Source organism: Etheostoma cragini, chromosome 4, assembly GCF_013103735.1.
Source record: "Etheostoma cragini isolate CJK2018 chromosome 4, CSU_Ecrag_1.0, whole genome shotgun sequence".
NCBI lineage: Eukaryota > Metazoa > Chordata > Actinopteri > Perciformes > Percidae > Etheostoma > Etheostoma cragini.
In genome coordinates, this window is record NC_048410.1 from 15,849,786 (window position 1) to 15,862,964 (window position 13,179).

Consider the following 13,179-nt stretch of genomic DNA (forward strand, 5'->3'; position numbering starts at 1 on the left):
GTTTGAAATGTTAATAAAACCAGTGATTTTCTTGCTGCTGTTGAGGCACTGCTATTATTTCGAACACAACTGTATATGGACCTTTTACACTTTCAGTCATTGCATGACCATGAAACAAAGTTGAAACATGTTTAGTGTGGTGACAGTGTGCTTAAAGAAATGTCAAAAATGCAGCATATATGTATTGTCTCTCACAATAACATCCCGTTAAAACCAAGCAAGAAGGAGTATTTTATATAGCATCATATGCTGTAATTCTTGCAATGCATTTTCTGCTCCTGAATATATCAGTAAAGGCCTATTTTGTCCACAGACCCTTTCTCTGCTTTTTAACAGAACAAAGCACAGCCAATATGACTTTTTATTTTTTATTTTTTTTTTATTTCCTTAGAATGGTAGGGAAAGTCTACAAAGGTTCCAAAATGGAAGCCGTACGTTGGCTGCCTTCTGGACGCCCAATCCTTTTTGTTGAATACCTACTCCCAAGTACTGGCTGTACTTGATGGAGTATCGGTTGGCTCTTTAAAATGGTCACTGCAATAACCTGCACTGTTCTTCACCTCTACAGGCTGCATTGAATATACTAAAGTTGCTCTCGGAGTTGGACCAGCAGTTAAATGAAAGGACAGGGAATGGATCCGTCTCTCGGTAAGCTGTGACAAAGACTGTCTCTCCACATACGTATAGCTGCATTTACAATACGCCTTTCATTCCACTAACAATTGTAGTGAGTAATCAGAACATAAATGCCTCATTTAAAAACTTCAATCAGTGGGAAATGGCTTGTTGTGAAGATGTTTGTCACTTGTGCTCTCCACTAATTTTCCAAGTGCTGCCCGTTTCCTAGGGAACATTTTCTGAACATAAAAGGAAGGCTGGGCTTTTGCTTCAATTTTCAAGTTTGAGACTGATTAACTGTTAACAGTGACACTATGTGTGACTTGTTTTCCACAGGTGTGGCAAGCAGGAAATGGACGGTGACTTGCACCTCAAACAGGCTAACTCAAGCACATTGACACAGACCCTGGATGGCACTGTTTAGATCAGGTTTGGTTGTCTGTGAAAGCACTAGAGAAAACTCCAACACTGTGTTCATAGTTTGAGAAGGCTACAGGTTGCTCCGGGCACTGTAGGCTCTAAACCATCACTGTTCGTGTTCATTGTTCCAAAATGTTTACAGTTAAACAAGATTGATAGGAAAACAGAGCTTCTTCCCCTTGATGTTGTTTAATTGTAGACACTATTTATTTTGTAGCTTGGTAGAAGTAGCTGCATCCTAGGCAATGAGTTGGGAATTTACCTGATGGTGGTGGGGGGGGAGAGCGATTAACTGTGAATTCTGTTTTGTTTTGCCTATAACTTGTTTCCTCTCTGTGAGCTCTTCTTATTCTTGTTTTTAAGTCTTTTATGTTTTATCCCCTGCTGAGGCGGTTCATTAAACAGGTTTGGAGGCCATCTTTTCATCTAGGGTGCAGCTGACGAACCGCAGATGATTTTCCTAGAGTGCTTTATATCAACAACCACAAGTGAAGTGTTATTGACATTACCATGTAGGGCTGGGAAAAACTTGTGACTAAATGTAGCGTGTGATGTAATGTGACGTCTCTGCTGTGTGTTGCAGGGACATTTCCCTGTTGCGTCAGTTTCCCCTGATACTCCCTTTTCCTCCCTTGTGTCAACCTCCCATCTCTCTCTCTCCACTCCCCGTGGTAATTAAAGTTACGTGCTTACATGCACCAAACAAAGCCCAAAGCTTATTTTGTCCTTTTCTTTATCTGCTAATGGCAGATAATATAACTTTAAAGTTTAGGTAATCTAGGGATGTGCCACAATTGAATATCATTTTTTTTTTACTTTTGAGTGGTATCGTATCTTGATGATGATATAATCCTATTGTGTGAACATTTTATAGCTTTCTGTTTTCCAAATTAAGTAAACACATAAGTAAAACCTAACAAGAGGAGCTTATAGTTATCCTTCAGAACTAAATGTGCTGTATTTATATAGCGCTTTTTCTAGTCTGAACGACTACTCAAAGCATCTGTTTACAGTGCTACCAACAAGTTCTTAAAAAAAGAATTCAGTCAATAATAATAATAATAATAAAAGAAAAAGTCAGTTATAGCTCCTTTAAAAAGCAGCACTGGATTACATGCATGCATCCTCCTATGCGTCCCTTGTGCTTAGGTAGGCTGTTTGAATCCAGCCCTAGAATAGCATACTCCAAAAATGAAACTAGAATGTAAATTAATTTGATGGATGTTGCCAAATGAGTGCTGACTCTATATAGTATAAAAAATGTGTTATGTTGCTCAGCCATCCGTCTCAGGGTCCAATGCAAGCCTTTTGTGTTGTTCACACTAAATCAATTCTGATGGTGAGTCTGCTTATAAAATTTAATTCAGTCTTCTATTTAAGAAAAAGATTTGAAGACAAAAAGCATACATTTTTATCAGAATGTATCTTCTATAAACAGGTATGTCATAATGATGGAGTATTTAGTGATTTGTTTTAATATAAAGCTACAATCAAGCAAATTGTACATCTTTATTTTTATGCAAAGGTTTGCTGTATTCCATATTAATTTTAGTGGCCAAACATGAGCTCATTCAGGAATATTTTGACTTACGACATGCATGCATTGATTGATACATGCATTATTCTCAAGATACAGGGAGAAAGTGCGGTAGCTCCAGAATTGGCCACTGAGAAGTGAAAAAGAAATATATTTTTAAAGAGCATGTTTCTGAAAGAATTCATGGTAATTAGTTTTTCAATCCTATTTTACCTCAAAACTGGTTGGTAATATCCTTCTAACTGCTGGCATCATTACATTGTTGCCTTTATCAGCCTCTTTTTGCTTCATGTCTTGTGAAGATTACAGGAAAACAAGCACAAGAGTGTGTTTAGAGTAGTGGTTTGTAATTTTATTTTAGGTTAACATATTACAGCACAACATTCTGGTATATTATTAATTTACAGATATTAAAGACACTCCTATTCCCCTTTTGGCCAGTCTAGCATTCAGTTACTTAAAAAGTTTGAATGGACTTTAAACTCTGTGTGAACATTATTTAAATGTTTTCAGGGGTTCTGATGACCACTTGGCTGAGTCGTCATCTATTGAACACTTTTGACTGATCAGTCTAAAGATAACAGCCCCCTCTGACTGGCCTTTGCATTACATCCGAGCATCTGTCTGTTATTGAATCCTGGCTGTGTAGCTGTACAGTTTGGCTCACTGCTGTCCAAACAAGCAGAAGGATTTATTATTTTTTTTTTTTTGCAAAGAACATTTGATATAAATGTTAAGACTCCCAAAAGCTGTCTTATCTCTACTTAGGTACGGTTATGCAACCGTAACGGAGGTAGTAAACATTTGTTTCTTTCTGGTGTTGATGAAGGGGTACATGCACTTGGCAGACCCCGTGAAACAATACGTAACCACATTGGATTCACATGGCAACAATCTTAAAACAAACATAAATAGCGTATCAGCTGCCAAGCAATGGGAGTGCACAAAACAACATAGTCTCTGGTTAATATGAAGGTGTATCTTTGTACTTATGCTCTGTAGAGAAAAGGCTGTTATGTAAGGCAAGGGATGCACACCAAAGGTTGGTCTGTCAGGATGGCATTCATGGCCTGCTCAACACAGTACCGGGGCTCCAGAGTTCCACTCCTCCCTATTAGTGGCACCAAAGGACAAACAGGCTGTCACTTATGAGTTGCTGCAGCATTTTGACAGCAAACTCATACATAAGCAGCCAGAATGCCAAACAAACATACCCATATTTTGCTGTACAGTAGTAGAAAGGGATTCCGTTTAGCATATTAACAGATAATAATCAACAACAATCAGAACCATTACCGCAAGAAACCCTTTCTGAGAAAATACATTACAGACAATACTGGAGTTGGAATGCAGCTTTTTTAAAGCAAAGGACAGAATGATGAATATTTGATGTGTATCGTTGTTGGTTGGGTCTAAATCCCTCCATCCAGATTCTAGTAAGTGAAGTGGATGGGCCTGAATTAAGCTACATATGTGATTATTCTGTTGACATGCCGTGTCTTGCAGCCTTCAAACATGCCTGTGTCCACGATATAGGGGCACACAAGAGTAGTCTTCACTCTTCAAACTCCTCAGTCAGCAGCTCATGGGCCAGAGACTCGGAGAAGCCAACTGCAGCAAACTTACTGGCACAATAATCCTGTCTCAAACAAAAAATCAAAACCTGTTCCCTGTCCATGTAGTATTGAATATTTACACAATTATTTATGACTTTTCAGACCTAAAAAAACAACGTGATTTTTGTTATATGTATTTGAATATTTCACTTAAATTGCTAACAGAGAAGTGTGTGAAAGACTGCAGTAAAGCTGTTTTATCTTAGTGTTCCTGGGATGTTTCTCCCTCCCTGGGTCACCTCGACACTGTCCTGAAGAGACCAAGGAAGCTGACGATGGGGACAATGTGTCCATAATTCTGGGCCTTCATCTGAGGGAGGAAGGCCTTCACGGTCTGAGACACACACACAGACAGACACACACACACAGACACAGTTTGATTGCAGCAAGTATTATGAGACGACAACCCAAGCACGGTTCAAATGACTTATACTGACTTAAATGTTCCTCAGTGTGGAGGAAGATGATGTTTTGCACCACCTCTGCTCCATGCTTGGTGAATTCCTAAGCAAAGAGTCGACCCAGGCCGCCAGCTGATCCGGTGATCAGCACCAGCTCGCCATCAATTGGCTTAGTGCGCGGGCACGGGACAATCCGCACTGAGTTGTGCGGGATGAAGTAAATCCCATCCAGCAGCATCCTCTGGAGGTCCATTATTAAAATCATTTTTGATCTACTGCTGATGGTATTGATTGTGGGAACTTAAGGATTTGACATCACACCTGTTACCTGTGAAGGTGTGTTTCCTACGGCCTGACTAAACAATCTAACAATATTGAATCTAACAATCCTGTTAGATTGTGTGAGTAAAACGTATGCAGACAGCCAAGCTGGTGTTTGTATCATTCTGTCACCCTCAGCCTCCATAGTGGTTTATTTAAACAATCCTCCCGGATTAGAGGAAATGCTTACCTCCTAATAAAGTCACTTTTGTTTCAAGCTGTAAATGGATGCATTTTCGCCAATACTGAAAAAAGTTACCTGCCACATGGTATTAGAATGAGTTAAGGAGTCTTGAAGTTTCAAGGTCTTTGTAGGAAATTATTCATTGTTCACAGCTTGCACTTATTTTACATGTGAAACTCAAGTTAGGCTACCTCTAAATACTATCCTTACATGTAAATATACAGTAGATGTAAACTTACAATACTTAAACTTGAGCCTGTGGTGTTTTGAGCAGTATAATCCTTCAACTCCCCCCAGCAGCTTTCTGCCCCTGGATCTTCTCCCTTGACACACAAAGCAGAAGGCTACTGGGAATCGTAGTTGGAGTGGAGGCCTGCACTGTCCTGTTGTTCTTTTGCATGAATAACCTCAACCATGAGAGTTTCATTAATCCACTCTTTTCACATGTTGAGGCACACGTGGGCCTGGGAAGCTGGCTGCCTCACCAACAGATGAGAGAGAGAGAGAGAGAGAGGCCATGAGAGACGTTTTGTGGTTTTGCAAGTGAAGGTGGATTTTTGTATGGCCTTTGCAGAAGAATTTAAAATGCCTTGCATATCCCAGTTACGGGACTATATCTTACTTTTTGTTCTGTTTCTGCCACTCAACACCAGTAATTAGGTGTTGAGTGGCTCAATATCTTTCATGATGCATTGGTAAGATCAGGAAATCAATGCATTTTGTGAGGTAGCAAAGCAACCTTTTAACACTGTGAAAATAGATGTGTGTTGTGATTGCCTATTGGTCTAATATATCAAATCTAATGTTTGGCAAATGGATCTTACACATGCACATTAACTTTGTGTGTGTGGGCCAACTGTCTGTCTCAGTCTAACACTTTACTTACAGTGGTGAACTGTTCCTTTAAGAGACACAGAGTTGACACATGAATAACTTCCAACTCACCGACCAGAGCTTCAACTCCTGATGGTCGCATTGCACAGATGATCCCTAAACGTGTTGAGGTGCACGTTGTGATGGCAGTCAGGAGGAGCAGCTCTGTCACTCTGGTTTGTCTCGGTGTGTATTTGTTCCTCATCGGTCCGTGTCAGTCTGGCTGTCGGGAAACAGGTCTGTGTTGCACCGGCCGGGACCCGTCATGCATCAGCAAAGGATGGAGGTCTGACCGGTCCTATGGCACCTGCTACTGCGACCAAGCCTGTGTATCCACCCTTGACTGCTGCCACGATTATGAGACAGCCTGCCCAGGTAGGTTGCGTGATGATATGAAGTTTGTTTAAAACTCACTTATTTGCTCAAGAGTTTTCAATAAAATACATGGGCTATATCAGGAAAAAAACATAAATAAACAAAAATAGAACTAATACAATTACTTTAACAAAATCTTATCATTATGACTTTGTATTTAAATCCACATTTGTTATGCTATGGAACACTGGGTGGCTTTTCAAGATGTTTATAGTGAGACTATCCTATTATCAGGAGGCCTACAGTGTCACTGAAATGTTCGCATGTGTTAATAATGATTGGCATCTTGATCTGTAGACATTTGACAACTACAAAAGGAATTTCTATGATTCTGGTTTAGTTTTTTTCCCTCAGCTGCATGTACTCATGTCTCTTCTCCGTCAGCGCTGTCCTGTGTGGTGAGCGAGTGGACAGAGTGGTCAGGCTGTGCCGAGCCCTGCAGGGCCACAGTCCGCAGGCGGAGCCGCAAGATCCTGCAGGAGCCGCTCAATGCAGGTAAACCCTGTCCCCATCTAGAGGAGCACGCCGGCTGTGCAGAGTACTGGTCTCAGCAAGGGAACTGCCACAACCCACTTGGTGAGGAAAATGTACCTGGATCTTTCCACACATCTGTGTTATCGTCCCTTTACTCTCTGACATTTGGTGGAATTACTTTATGCGGTTATCTTATCCACCTAAAGTGTTAATTTGTGACTAGGTAAGTTATCAAATGAAAAATATGGCTGGCTAAAATGGCCACTTAGTAAACACGGTTGTTCTAGTTGGATAAGGCCAGATCTCATCTTAAGTTAAGGACTGCTATTGTTAACTGAGCTGTAATAGACTGTAAAAATGAAATAATACTGACAACTACATTACAATATCCTTTCACACACCCACATCGGATTAACTGATCAGAAGAAAGATAATTACACGGGATTGTTTAAAATTACCGCCTTGTTGTCATTTTAGATGTCAACAGTATTAAATTTAGACTTGAAGAGTGTATAAGTTGTGATAGTCATGTGCAGTCTTTAATTAACATGTATATCAGCACATGAGAGAAGCTGTTTCACATGCTCATTTTTAAATTGAAGGTATTGTAATATATGGTCACTTGTAATGTTCTCACCATGCTCCCTCTGCAGTCCCAGCACTGATTATTGCAGGTGGCTATGGCAACGCCAGGAAGAAACGAGAGATCGCAGACAGCAGCGACATTATAGGGTAACACGTTCAGAGAGGCGGTTTATATACTGTATGTTCCTATGTATCTTCAATATGTTTGTAGTCTGAGTTTGGTTTGTGTGTTTGTGTGTTTGTGTGTTTTGTGTGTGTGTGTGTGTGTGTGTGTGTGTGTGTGAGAAATAGGTATTGTGTCCAATTTCAGTTGACCTCTCTGACAAAAGGGTGCCAGCAGAGTTCCAGCCCTCACACCCAGTGGATGCAGCACCTGAGGGAGGGGCATCGTGTGTGTGTCGAGTGCCAGCCGCCTGCTCTCGCTGTTGGACAGACACACTGTGCTGGAGATGGAGAGGAAAACGCAGAAAGCAGGTAAGAATGGAAGGAACGTAGAGTTTGCTTTGTAAGATTGTACGAATGTTTCTTACATCACAACTTGCACTTTGTCATCATAATAAAAAGGAAAAAAGAAGAAGTTATGTTTAACAAGTTTTTTGATTCTTTGAATTTAGAAATCCTCACAAATTTAAGCTTGTGTTGTTCTGAACACGTTAATGACCACAAAAGAAAGATAAGGTGTTTGTTTTTCAAGCCCAGCTTAGACTTTATTCAACCATGAAATTAGCTTGAAGTTAATTTACTCATATGTTAAGAAACTCAGTGTTGCACATAACTTCCCTAATAAAGGTGACCTTTCCCCCTCATCATATGGCAGAGTAAAGTATTCTGTTATTAGCAGCCAGAAAAAGTATAACACATGAATAAATTAGAAAGTGAATGTGGCTGTTATTACTCGTAGTTAAAATCACATCACTTGTCCTTCTGGTCTCAAAACATCTTGCCAACGGACTACAGTTGAGAAATGGCCAGTTGGCCAACACTGGCGCATTTACAGATATATTGATCAATGTGCATTGTCCTTATAAATAAAAAAAATGAATTAAAGGAAAGGATTAATAATAGGTAATCATTTTTAGATAGAAAAGTGAGTTATATAATATCACAAATATGTGTTTAAAGATGTATTTGTTTATTTGGTGCAATCTGCACAGGAAATGTGTGATCATATTGTATTCTGGGCATAAACTAATACTAAATCACACGCTGTTGTCAAATCCATCCCTTGGACCGGAAAATTCTCTTTTTGTTTGTTCATGGAACAGCACTTAACCATTATGAATACACATATTTACCTTCTTGCCAAGAGTAAGATGAGAAGAACGATACCACTCAAACGTCTGTACTGTAAATATGTAGCCGGAGCCTTTAATAATATACTAAATTATAGTACAGAATAAGGAGAATTTTAACTAGCCCTCTCACCATGAAATGAATGCCTAAAAAAACCATAAGACAAATATTGGTATTTTCTGCAAATGCTTTGTTAAGTAAAAAGGATTACATTCCAGATACATTGTCCAGATTCAATCATTCTAAAAACCTCCATGGAATTGACAATGTTGTTTTTGACAGCTGTCCATTTGCATCACTTAAAGAGAGCCTGTGGCGTTTTCTTGGAAAACAAACAAAAGTTATGTTTAGTATTCCTCACCGAAACGCATTGTGTGTATTTGAGGTCTAACAAAAGGGATGAATACATTTCTTTCCTAATAAAAACACCTGCAAAGATGAATTGTTTACATCCACGTTGACTAGCACTAAGTCTTTTCTTTTCGGTCTTTGTCGGCGCATTGCTGCATATCTTGGAGCATTTCTGCCACCAGTAGATTGGTGTGACACCATTGGCACGAATGTGTTCACCCATGTGCACGTCCTCGTGTGTACATGAGACAAACAAAATGAGGACCCACTCATAAAAACTTGCTCCATGGCGCTACTAGAGGTATAAAAAAAAAACACACCACAAATAATTTCCAAAACACATTCATCCTACCTTTAACCCTAACCTTATCCATAGGTCAAACATTGTCACACTGCAATGACAGAAGATCCTGGCCATGGCATCTGCAAAACTCTAGCATGCATAAGTCTGTTCTACCTGTTTGCTTCTGTGTCTGTATTTTGAGAGGTGTAGTGGTGGATAAAGTACTGATAAGTGGAGTTGATATGAAACAATCTGGGTTGATTTTTGTTTTGTTTTTCATCCCAGACCACTAATCTACACCCTTTATTTCAGCTCTGATTGGTAACAGTGAGGACTACCACTAGATGGCAACATTGTTTATCACTTGGCTTAAAGAGAAATCATGTGACCACTAACTCATTACTCCTTCCTGCAGAAGTCAGACTCTCCAGTGGCAGGCTGTGGGAAACCCTAGATGCAGGGGTGTGTGGAGGCGTGTTGGGAGGCTGGAGGCCTGCTCCTGCCCAACAGCCCACAGCTTCCTATTCATCTAACCTCCTCCTTCCTTCTGTTAGCCTCCCGCCTGTACATATTTACTCAGAGTTGTGTATAAAAAACAATCTGCCAGAGTAATTAGAAACCTGCCAGAATAAATAAAAACTGGTTGCTAACCTGATCTATTAAAGAGTACTGGTTAATGCTTGGTTGTGCCTAAATCTCCAAATTAGTGCAACATGTATACATTTTATTAATACGGCTAAATGTATGACAATGAAAATGTCCTGTTTTACCATGCATTTCTTGTCCTTGGTGCTCAACAAGAACTTTAATAATACATGTTCCCATTTTGGTTTGTATCAAAGACAGACAAGAACTAAATTAACAGTGAAATAAAAGTCAGAAATGCATAATCAAAATGTAAAGTGATCTGATTTATTTTGTTTTATTCATCCAAGGGAAATGTTGCTTTTCTTAAGAAATAAAAATATCTTGGGACATTGAGACACTTTTTTAACATGACAGGTACTGGCTTTGTGTGAATCACAACCAGTCACAACGCCAAAGTTACAACATGCACTGAACAGTTGAACATTTATACAGAAACAACAGCATAGAAAGTCAACAGGTAAAAATGTGTTGCTTTTTTTTTTTTACAAAACAGACAGCCTCTGGACCTACAAACAACATTGTATAAGAGCTGGCTAAGGTCGTTCAAATATCTTTTTTTAATTCCCTGGAAACAGTGTACTTTACAAAGACTGATGGCTTAGGCAAGGTTGGGGTCAATTCCACTGAGAGTTTTAAACGTAGAAAAAAAATATAGTTCATGTTTTTAATTTGTACTTGGATTTAAATTGTCCCATGCTCTTACACTGGCTCCTTTTAGAGTGTCATGTGTGATGTGTGTTGTGCTCCATCAAGGCATCCTGAATCGACCCCAACCCTGTAAACAGTGTTAGATTCAAAGTATGTGGAATAGGGGCTACTTGCTAAAGCAGTGGTCCTCACTGGGTTCTGGAAACTACCACATGTCCTTGAAAAGGGTCCTATGGGGTTTTAACACAAAAGGAAAAAAAGACTTAAACCTCTTTACATTTTAAATTTAGCGGGTAGCGCGACAACCAAGTTCTATTGTAGAATTCAACTAAATGCATTTACTGTACAGTCGGGAGTCTTGTTATGGAAAATGTTGAGAATATGTGCTCTTTATAGTTTGTTTCAATATGTGAGAAATAAAACAAGTCCCTTGGTTGTTTTTTCTTCATAAAGCATGATGGTTTAGTCCTTAGAATTTCTCTACAGGGATCTCAGTGAAATTAAAAGCTCTTTTAAACCAAAAGATTGTATTAATATGAATGGCTCCCTTGGGAACAGAGGAAAGTAACGTACCCGAATAAGATAAAATAAAGTATGACTTGTAAAAAATAATTGGGTTTTTGTATTATGGTGGTTTCATGTCACAGTATCACAGTCTATGTATCAAATCCCAACATCACGTTTGATGTTTCTTTTGCACATCCTTGTCTAAAAGCTTAACAGTTTCAATACTATGTCAGGGTTTAAATACTTGTGTGTATGCACATGAGTGCAAATTTGTGTAATATTTGCCCATAATCTCAGTTCTCTTTAATAGTGCTTTCTGTCTATTCACGGAATATTGATTGTCATCGTTTTTGAGTTATTTCAGTGAAACATGGTCCCTCAATATGATAATATAGAAAACCTAAATGACAGGACAGAAGCTCACGTGATGTTAAATGAGCGGTTGTGTGATTGAATGCCCTTTATCAAACTTAATTTCCATGTAAAAAAAAAATGCAATGCACTCACAATGACATGTCTGGCTGAAATGTGTTTCTTCACAACTTAAAGGAGACATCATGCTTATTTTCTGGTTTAGACTTGTATTTGGGGTTTGTCCTCTGTCTGAAATGTTCCATTTTAGCGCCTGTCTCTTTAAGCCCCCCTCCAGAAAAGCACTGTGTGCTCTGATTGGCTTGGGAGAAACATATGGCCCCTTTGCAAAGGTATTTCTCATAGTAACGAGCCTGCATGTCACATAGGAAGTGGAGCCAAATCAGCTTGTTAAATCCCATGTTTTCTGATATAGGCAGCCTGCAAAAAACTAACTGGGTTGTCTTAGTTTACAGTTTGTGGGATGGTAGCCATTCCAGATACCCAAATGTGAAGAGCGTGTATAGTCTGACCAGTTGGAGCTTTATCCCCACTCACAACTCACAGTTGCATCAAATGTTGATTTGGACAGACATAGATAGTTAATACCAGTGAAGTATCACTCCCACAGAGTGACCTCACACAGGGTTAGGGTTAGTATCACACAGGGGCCGTCACAATGGGCGCAGGCAGTGAAAAACTCCCCTTTAAGAATACAAACTCACATGGTACAAGCAGGGTACAATATGATGGCATACATTGGCCTTGACTTTTCTTAAGATAATATAAAGATGCAATGAAAAGTTAATCAAGCATCAAGAACATCTAACTGGGTGATGAACTAAATGTTTCTCTTGTTGTTACTGATGTTGTCGAACCAAAATTAAATAAAATCTAAAATCTTTTTCATCATCATTGAACCTGTGCCAGTTCCATCTTATAATGTGACATGAAGAAGTTTGTTGTGGAAACAGTTAAACAATGTATGACTATAACCAAAGGAGCAGCAATTCATGTTTTTGAGGAGACTTTCAAAAATGATGAATCAATCTGAATATCATTAGAGATCATCTGGAAATGTTAAGTATCTGCAGTCAATTGTTATGCCCTAGGACATTTTTTCATTTTAAAAATGATGTACTTTTATTTGGGAACACGTCCTTGTAGACGATACCTAAGGTTATGTTTTAAAATCCTTTTGAGTGTGATCGTTTGTTTTTTGTGAACTTAGCTTCTAATACATTAGATACTTTAGTTCATGTGCAACAAAGGACAATGATCAGCTTTGTCATATTAATTTCTCTTTCCCTCTGTCTCTCTCTCTTTCTCTCTCTCTGTCTCTCGTTCTCTCTCTTGCTCGATTCAGGTTCTGTCCGAGGGACAGGAAAAAAAGGAAGAATGTTGTCTAGACCTACTTTATCTATAAAGAATTGTTGTGATTTGGCATTATTAATATAACTGAATTGATTAGACATTTTACGTGAATAAGAAAACTAATTTGTGATTCAGCTCAAACCATCCATCCTACCCTTATTATATGTGTGCTAAATTAGATCCATTGAATGCACCTTCCATCCCTCTCTTCTCAGATTTAAATAAAGCTGCATGGCTGTTAGATATGGAGGACCAGGTCTACCATATTTAAGAATAAATACAGAAATAAATAAATGCTCAATAAATAAATAGGCATACAA

At 38.9% G+C, this 13,179-nt stretch overlaps 3 protein-coding genes across 6 annotated transcripts in view; 2 read left to right on the plus strand and 1 right to left on the minus strand.

The window, feature by feature from the left end:
• stau1 (staufen double-stranded RNA binding protein 1) overlaps positions 1–1,745 on the plus strand; it is an 8,631-nt gene extending 6,886 nt beyond the window's left edge. For all 4 annotated transcript variants that reach the window (XM_034870012.1, XM_034870014.1, XM_034870015.1 and 1 more), the window contains exons 14-15: positions 569–648; positions 955–1,745. In XM_034870012.1, the coding sequence (XP_034725903.1) occupies positions 569–648; positions 955–1,042 (168 nt within the window). In that variant the 3' untranslated portion in view covers positions 1,043–1,745. The remainder of the gene's footprint in view (positions 1–568; positions 649–954) is intronic.
• Positions 1,746–3,278: 1,533 nt separating this feature from the next.
• LOC117943426 (retinol dehydrogenase 10-B) lies at positions 3,279–4,947 on the minus strand. Its single transcript, XM_034869540.1, is given in 6 exon segments — positions 3,279–3,470; positions 3,569–3,714; positions 4,066–4,136; positions 4,139–4,218; positions 4,431–4,587; positions 4,629–4,947. Coding segments are annotated over 6 exon segments (804 nt in total). The 5' UTR covers positions 4,858–4,947; the 3' UTR covers positions 3,279–3,349.
• Positions 4,948–5,634: 687 nt separating this feature from the next.
• Positions 5,635–11,059, plus strand: si:dkey-7k24.5 (somatomedin-B and thrombospondin type-1 domain-containing protein). Its single transcript, XM_034870380.1, has 5 exons — positions 5,635–6,345; positions 6,730–6,921; positions 7,473–7,551; positions 7,696–7,878; positions 9,747–11,059. The coding sequence occupies exons 1-5, from the start codon at positions 6,081–6,083 to the stop codon at positions 9,862–9,864; spliced, it is 837 nt and encodes a 278-aa protein (XP_034726271.1). The 5' UTR covers positions 5,635–6,080; the 3' UTR covers positions 9,865–11,059.
• The last annotated feature ends 2,120 nt before the right edge of the window (positions 11,060–13,179 follow it).